Source organism: Chelonoidis abingdonii, chromosome 11 (assembly GCF_003597395.2).
Source record: "Chelonoidis abingdonii isolate Lonesome George chromosome 11, CheloAbing_2.0, whole genome shotgun sequence".
NCBI classification, from domain to species: domain Eukaryota; kingdom Metazoa; phylum Chordata; order Testudines; family Testudinidae; genus Chelonoidis; species Chelonoidis abingdonii.
This window is the reverse complement of record NC_133779.1, coordinates 35,745,185-35,752,902: the sequence shown is the minus strand read 5'-3', so window position 1 is coordinate 35,752,902 and position 7,718 is coordinate 35,745,185. Positions and strand designations below refer to the sequence as shown.

Genomic DNA, 7,718 nt, shown 5'->3' with positions numbered 1-7,718 from the left:
CTGGAATCTGGTAAGCAAAACTGAAGAGAAATCTGTAAAGGGAGAATTTGCAGGATCATTTCAGGAGAGCGACATAAGCCAGGGTTTATGACTGCCCTAGTGAAAAATCTCTACCCTCCGCCCCAGCTAATCATCCAGTTACTAAAACAGTCCCTAAACATTTCACTGCGCCTGCCAAGTGCCTGTTCTACCCTGCACGGCAGAGTCAGCCCAGCCAACACCTACAGTAAATAATAGCTCTTACGTGGTAATTATACTTCAATTCATGCAGTGATTTCACTTACCCAGTAATTACCATCAACATGCAATTGCAAGGTGCAAAATAAATTTGGCCTTTCTGCCATGTTAAGCTTCCCCTTGCATGAGGCTCCAATCAATGGCTAGATTCCACAATTGCCTGATCACATGGTCACAGCTTTAGATTTCTTACTGCCCTTTAAGGGCTCTCTATTACTAGCCTCATGACTGCCCTGGGTACAAGAGGGGAGCTAATCAAAGGGTGTCCTACAGGGGCCCAGGGCAGCTAGAATGTCACAGTATGAATCGGTCTCTTTTAAAAACAAAAACAAAACTTCATGCCACAGCCAAGATTTCCAAGTGGCTAGTAATTTGGATATCCAACCTGAGACACCTTAAAGCGGCCTGACTTCCAGAATGCACCGAGCATCTGCCCTATGAAAGTCAAGGCACCTTTAAGGTAACTTAAGTTGGCCATTCAGCAACTGAAGCACCTAAGATCTGTAGGCACTTATGACAATCTTCCCAGAGCCTGTATTTTTAAAATCAGTACCCACAGTCCATGACACTGAGGGAGTTACACTGATTTACACCAGCTGAGGGTCTGGCCCAAAAGCTGTGACCAAACTGAAACTCAGGGTTCAAGGACAGTCAGCTAGTTTAGGCCTAAAGTTTAAAGTCTTATTGAAATAGACTTAAGAAGTTTTAGAAATCTCCTGTCAGTGAATGTTTTTGTTCATTTTAAATGCTGACTAAAATAATGCATTTGTGTTTAAAACTACCCCTGCAATTTTTGCAACCCAATCCCAACAGCATGGTGCTAATGCAAGAGAGCCAGAAAGTGAGCCTAACTAGAAACAGAAGGGAAACTATTTTCAGTGACAACACAGAGAAATGTAGGTAGAAGTGTAAACAGACAATGTAGGCATCTGTTTTTTGCTAAATTAAGATCCCTAAATCCAGCAACACAAGATGCTAACATGGCTCACTGAGCGCTTGTGGAAATCCACTGACTTCATGGATTATATATCCATCAATGGCTATTAGCCAGGATGGGCAGGGATGGTGTCCCGAGCCTCTGTTTGCCAGAACCTAGGAATGGGCGATGGGCTGGACCACTGATTACCAGTTCTGTTCATTCCCTCTGGGGCACCTGGCATTGCCCACTGTCAGAAGACAGGATACTGGGCTAGATGGACCTTTGGTCTGACCCAGTCTGGCCGTTCTTATGAGCGACTCCTTCCATTTATTGCCCAAAGAATTCCACTGTCTTCCCCCACCCCTGAATGAAACCGAGACCCTGAAAACACGGTCCCAGCATCAAGGAATTCCAAGGCGTTTGCACTCCATCAGTATTTGTTTTGTTTTATTATTTGAAGTTAGGAGCACTCATCGGCTCACAAAATTAAGTCATTTGCGCAGTTTAATCCGTATCAGCAACAAGGAGGAAAAAATTATTGTACCTAAATTAACCCTGTACTTTACACCCTGATAAGAGTTAAACCTTCTTGCCTCATAAATAAAACGTTTATTTAATAGTTAACACTGCAAAACTAAATGGCAGCTCTACAAAACCCTTAAAGGGCAAAGAACATTGGATTATTGAGGTTTATGGTTTAGCTGGCCTGTAAATACTAGTCGAGCAGCTTCGTTAGATCACAGTGCATGGGCATTTATCAGGGTCCTGCTCTCCTGATCATCCTGACTTTTCCTGAAAGCTGCTTCATCCTTAGCTATGCATTTTGCTCTGAGTGGGCCAAGAAAGGAGCCACTGCCTGGTAAAAAAGTCATTCCTGCTGAGACAAAATAAAATGCAGGGACTGCATCACGTTTGGCAGCACCAACTGCTCAACACAAAGCAAGGTTCTGCTGAGGTGGACAAATACCTGCCCTGAGGGAAGAGGTAACAAACGTCTGTCCAGGTCCTACCTAAACAAAAACCAGCTCACCCCAAGAGTAGCCAGATGAAGACAGATTTTTATTTCAATCTTTAAACTAGCACCATACTTAGTATAGCTGCAGAAAGAACCAAAAGCCAACAACAACAAGCGTCAGTGGCCCTTTCAAGGGAGGTTCTCAGAACAGGATACTTCAAAGCCCAGTGGATCAGTGCCATTCAACCTTTAAAAATAAAATAAAAATCATCCTTCATTAACATTCCTTGCCTGCTCTTTCCTCCAACCATGGGCCACCCTACACTGCAACAAACGCTCATCTGCTTAAAGAACCCTCCAAGCTCAGCCCACCCTGCAAACATTCTCTGCTCCTGGAATGGCTTGAAAGAGGGGATCTCAAGCACCAGCTCAAGTAACATGGTTTTGGCCTGCAGACCATTCTAGATAGGCCAACCCTCACTGAGCCCATGCAGAGCTAAGCCTACGTACGCACAGGGGTTGGCCTGTGCCAAATTGGTAAGATCGAGGCTCTCGTCAGCCACAAAGCCATATAGATTATATTTTATTTTTTAAATTAAAAGTCCCCTCCTTCATATAAGCCAGCGTTTGCTGACAAAACCATGTTACTAAGGTTGTCCTTGAAATGTAAGTACAGGATTGGAGAAATCTTGCAGACTGGCCAGGGCCTGGCTCTGGCGGGGAAAAAGAAAATCCAGCTTTGCAAACAGCCATCAAAAATCTCACAATTTTGCACCACTTGTTACATTGCTACTCAGGCCGGGCGCTGGCGGGGAAAATCACCACACCCCGCTGGGAAGTTGTGCAAATGGCAACTAGCCCTGCTGGGCACTAGCCACCCAGCTTTTAGGCTCATGTGCCAAATGTGGGAAGGAAAGAGGGACTAGGTTAAACTGAATATGTGGACGTTTTATTCCTTTGCTTGCATTACTATTGGGTCAGTCCCTTGGGGTAGGGTGCACAGGAAAGGTGCACATATGGGAATTTGTAGCAACCCTAAAGCATAACGACCGAATTAATCCAGCACTTATGGGAAGAGGAAAGGTGGGAGGATGCAGGGGAATCTCCTACAAAATCTCCAATTGCCTTCTCCCTTGAGGATGAGACGGTTGGCAAAGGGGAAAGGCAGCAGCTGCAGCTTCCTCTTGGTTCGGTTCAGTGAAGGCTTCTGGTACCTGGGGATCAAGAGGAAGCAAGCCAGCCACAGCGACAAGCTCTTGAGTTTCCTTCCCCTGTAGGGATAAGCTCCATGATGGGAAAGGACAATGGCTGCAGCCTGCCTCAGTGCAACGAAGGCTTCCAGCACCCAGGGAAAGGATCTGCCTCCAGACCTTGGATTTCCCTTCCTCTTAGGGATGATGAGCCAGTTCGTGGGAAAGACTGGTGACTTCAGTCCTCCCACCCTAATGAAGTTCAATGAAGGCCTCCAGCTCCTCAGGGATGAAGCCCTTATAAGGGATCTTGTGCTTGTCCAGGGCACGGGCAGCAAGGCACTGGAGGGTGATGTAGTTAAAGGGCTGCATCATACTCTTGGTAAGCAGCTTCTCATCCAGCAGCTCGTAAGCTGTCTGCTTGAAGGCGTTGGTGGCATCCATATGGGCCCCGGCCTCCATCAGGGCACTCATGATCAGTGGGCAGTTGTTCAGGGCAGCGATGTGCAGCGGGGTGTTGTTGTCATAGTCACGGCTGTCCGGGTCAGCTCCACACTCCAGCAGCAGGTTCACAACATGGAGCGACGGGAACTTGCCCACTGGGTAGCGCCCCACTGTGGTGGTGTCCTTGTCCACAGCCATGTGCAAGGGTGTGAACCCGTTCTTGGCCCTGGGACTGCACTTGAGCAGGCAGTAGATAGTCTGGCGCTTCTGGTGCTCCTGCTCAGGGGTGCATTCCACCTTCTCCAGCAGGAAGACCAGATGGAGGATGATGGCTAGTGCCTTGGTGAACTGTGCAGAGTCAGCCACTGGGTCCTTGTGAAGCAGAAGCGCCCGCTCTACCTCCCGGACCCCTTTGCTCAGCACACCCATGAGGTCGGAGAAGCCCAGCTGAGTAGCTAAGGTGCCCTTGGAGCGGTCCTGAAGCACATAGGAGAAGAGCTCAGCAAAAGAAAGGAAGCTGCTGGCAGTCATGGGGCTGAGAGGCTCCAGGTTGCCTTGCTGCATGTCCAGGGCATACTTCCATAGGTTAATACAGCGTTCAAAGTTGCCTGAGTCAGCATAGACCGCCCCTCGGTAACGGATGTAATAGGAGGTGTCCGGATGAGAGGGGCCCAGGATGCGCTCTCGGATCAGAAGCGCCTGCATGCGCATCTCATCCGGGTCAGTGATCAGGGCTTCTAGTTCCTCCAGGGTGCTCACCTCCCGGGAGTAGTCATAAGCCAGCACCAGCTGTCGGGGCTCAGGCTTGGTCAGGTACTGCCCCCCCTGGTGCCGAAGCTCCATGGCCCTTCGCCAGTACTTGAGAGCCCCCAGCAGGTCACGCTTCTTATCCACGAAGGTGGCTCCCAGCAGCTCCAGGGCTTCTACAGCAGCCTCTCGACTGCAGCCCTCATAAGGGCCCTCCTGTTCATCCTGGCTAGTGGCACCGCATCCCTTCTGGCCCTCACGCTGCACTTCCTCGGGGCAGCACGGATGCGTTTCCTGGCCAGTAGCACAACCCCTCTGTTGCCACCCCCTTGCAGTGCAGTCCTCAGCCTCGTTCCCCGACATCTCATCCCCCTCCTCATTTTGCATCCCTCCTTGGATGAGGTACTCCACGATGTTGGTGTGCCCGGTGACGCTGGCGGCCAGCAGCGGGGTCATGCCATAACCATCCCTCTCCATGCGGGCCTTGGAGCGGAGCAGCAGCTGCAGGATCTCCAAGCTCCCGGACTCGGCGCAGTCGTGCAGGGCGGTGTTGCCCTTCACGCTGCGGCGGTTGACGTCCGCCCCCTTCTCCAGCAGGTAGCAGGCGATCTCTCGGTGCCCCTTGTAGCAGGAGATCATCAGGCAGGTGTGCCCGTGCCGGTTGGCCACCTCCAGGTCGGCCCCCCGCTCGCCCACCAGGTAGCGCACGATCTCCAGGTGCCCGTCGAAGCAGGCGGCCCGCAGCGGGGTGGAGTTGGTCAGCGTGGTCTGGTTGACCGAGGCCCCCCGCTCCAGCAGGCAGCGCACCACCTCCAGGTGCCCGGCGGCCGAGGCGGCCCACAGCGGCGGGGCCCCCTCGATGGTCTCGCCGTCGAAGCTGACCGAGCCGCCCTCCTCCACCCGGGCGCCGCAGTGGTCCAGCAGGAACTCCACCACCTCCCGGTGCCCGTGGCGGGCGGCGATCAGCAGCGGGGTCCCCCCGCCGCCCGGCCCGGCCGTCAGGGCCTCCAGCTCCTCCCGGCTCCGGCTGCCCAGCAGCTTCTGCAGCAGCTTCAGCTTCCCGTCGCGGGCCGCGTTGTAGACGGCCGTGCGCAGGTCCATGGCCACGGCGAGCGGCCCGGGCCCCCCCTGGCCATGGGGCGGCTGCCCGGGGCGGGGGCGCGAGAGAGGGACGGGGACCGAACGACGGAGACCCCGGCAACCTTCAGTGCCTCTCCCCCGCCGCCATCTTAGGGTTTTCATACGAAACAAAATGGCGTCCCCCGAGCGTCAGAAGAGGCGGGGAATTCTGGGACGCGTAGTTTATCCAGTGCCGCTCTTCCGTGGCCTGCCTTTAGGAGCCCGCGGGCAGGAGACTGCCTTTCCCAGGAGGCAACGGGAAGGAGTTTCCGTGAGCGGAGCCCGCGGGCGACGCCGGGAGCGTGCGAGGTGGAGTTTGGGAAATGTAGTTCTGCCGTCGGCGCCCTTTCGCAGCCAGCGTCGGGGACGCTGGCAAATCGGAGACTAAATTTCCCAGCAGTGCAATGGGGAAGGACGCCTCCCTGGGAGCCTGCCAGGCCGCTAGTGGGCGTAGGGGGTTCTGGGAAACGTAGTTGTCTAACGTCACCGTTCTGTGAGCTTCTATATAGGTCCTAATTCATCCCTCCCCCTCCCAGATGGGTTCCCAGCATTTAGTGCAAATGAACACCTGCCAGAGGGTTGGTGGCTTGGGGATAGGATTGTGGTGTGTGATCGGGTTGCCAACCCTCCAGGGTTGCCCTGCAGTCACCAGGAATTAAAGACTAATTGTTAAATTAAATAGTATGTCGTGATTAAACGTCCAGGAATTCATCCAACCAAAGTTGGCAACTATACCCAGCATGCAACGGGCATTGGTCAATGGATGTAACTGGACGACCTCCCCCTCTTTTTCCATCCAGCCATCCACCTCGCTCCATAGGCTGCCACACCCACTGGCTTGAAGTAGTTTCCGTCATATACAGGGTTTATAGTTGGGTTCAGTGGCTCACAGTACCCCTGCACCATTCCCTCTCCCCATCCCACCACTTCCCCCTCTCTCCCACTATCCATCCAGCACCCACTCTACCCATCCCACTATCTCTCCATCCATCTCTCCTTCTAGCTTAGATGTCTAAATAGCACCTATCACTTTGTGTAGTGACATCAAACAGAACTCTGTGGAAGGAGATGCAGCCACTTCGGGTCAGTCAACTGGTCCCAGCACACATCAGGATAGAGAAGGCAAATGTTTTTCCAAGGACATGATGGCTTTCCATGAGCCTTGCAAAAAGTGCTTTGTATCTTCATTCAAAGCAGACAGGACCTTGGCTTTTTAAGATTTCAGTTGTGACTTCATAATATGTATAAACTGAATCTGATACCTTTATTTTTAAAAATGTCTTGAACTGGTTAAACTCCAAATACAGTAGTTAGAAGGATCAACATCACAAAAATACAGCTGTGCTGTGCACTGTGCTTGGCACAGCCCTAACTTGGTATACTTTACAAAGGTAAATGCAGCACCCATGATATATCTATGAGAATTTTTTGTTTTTAGTAAAGCTTTCAGGAGGGTCCCATGAACTCCTGGCTGGGACAATGTGGTCTAGAGAGAACAATCAGAATGTGTGTAACAGTAGCCACTGGGACCACTGGGTGCTGACTCCTGCCACCTGACAAGGTGCATAAGCTTATATTGTGTGACTGGAGTCAGGAAATACATAATTCAGCCCTTGGTGAAAGTAACCACTGCTGCACTGACTTCAGCATAGCTGCACCTGCTTGCACCAGGGTTGAATTGGGCACTGCGAGCTTCACCTCCAAAGATCCTCTCAGTCTCTGATGAGCAGAGAAGCACATGGGGGAGAGCAGAGATCATCCCCAACTTGTATTCGTTGTGCAGAGGCACCATTCCCAGCGTGTAAAGTTCTGTTAGAGTGGTACATTAATGTTATAAAAGCAGGCTGGCCTTCCTCAACTGAACCATTTATTTTCATGACTTTGTCCTGCCTACATTGCTGATGAGTGGCAGAATGGATCACAAGTAGGTAGCCAGCTGCCACCCCAGAGGACTGGGTGATGCAGAAGATTGGCCAAAGGGTGTTTCATCTGTAGAAGTTGAAATCCAAGGTGTTCAAGTTCAGCCTAGGTGCCCAGTGATCTCAGCTTCCTACTCTTTGATGGCCTCTCTGAAGTTAGTCGCTGGTCTCAATTCTAATGGAAAAGT

General features: G+C 51.7%; 1 protein-coding gene across 1 annotated transcript; it reads right to left on the bottom strand.

Moving 5' to 3' along the window:
* Positions 1-1,586: 1,586 nt before the first annotated feature.
* On the bottom strand, positions 1,587-5,730 carry FEM1A (fem-1 homolog A). Its single transcript, XM_032773696.2, has one exon. The coding sequence runs from the start codon at positions 5,591-5,593 to the stop codon at positions 3,554-3,556; it is 2,040 nt and encodes a 679-aa protein (XP_032629587.1). The 5' UTR covers positions 5,594-5,730; the 3' UTR covers positions 1,587-3,553.
* Positions 5,731-7,718: the final 1,988 nt, after the last annotated feature.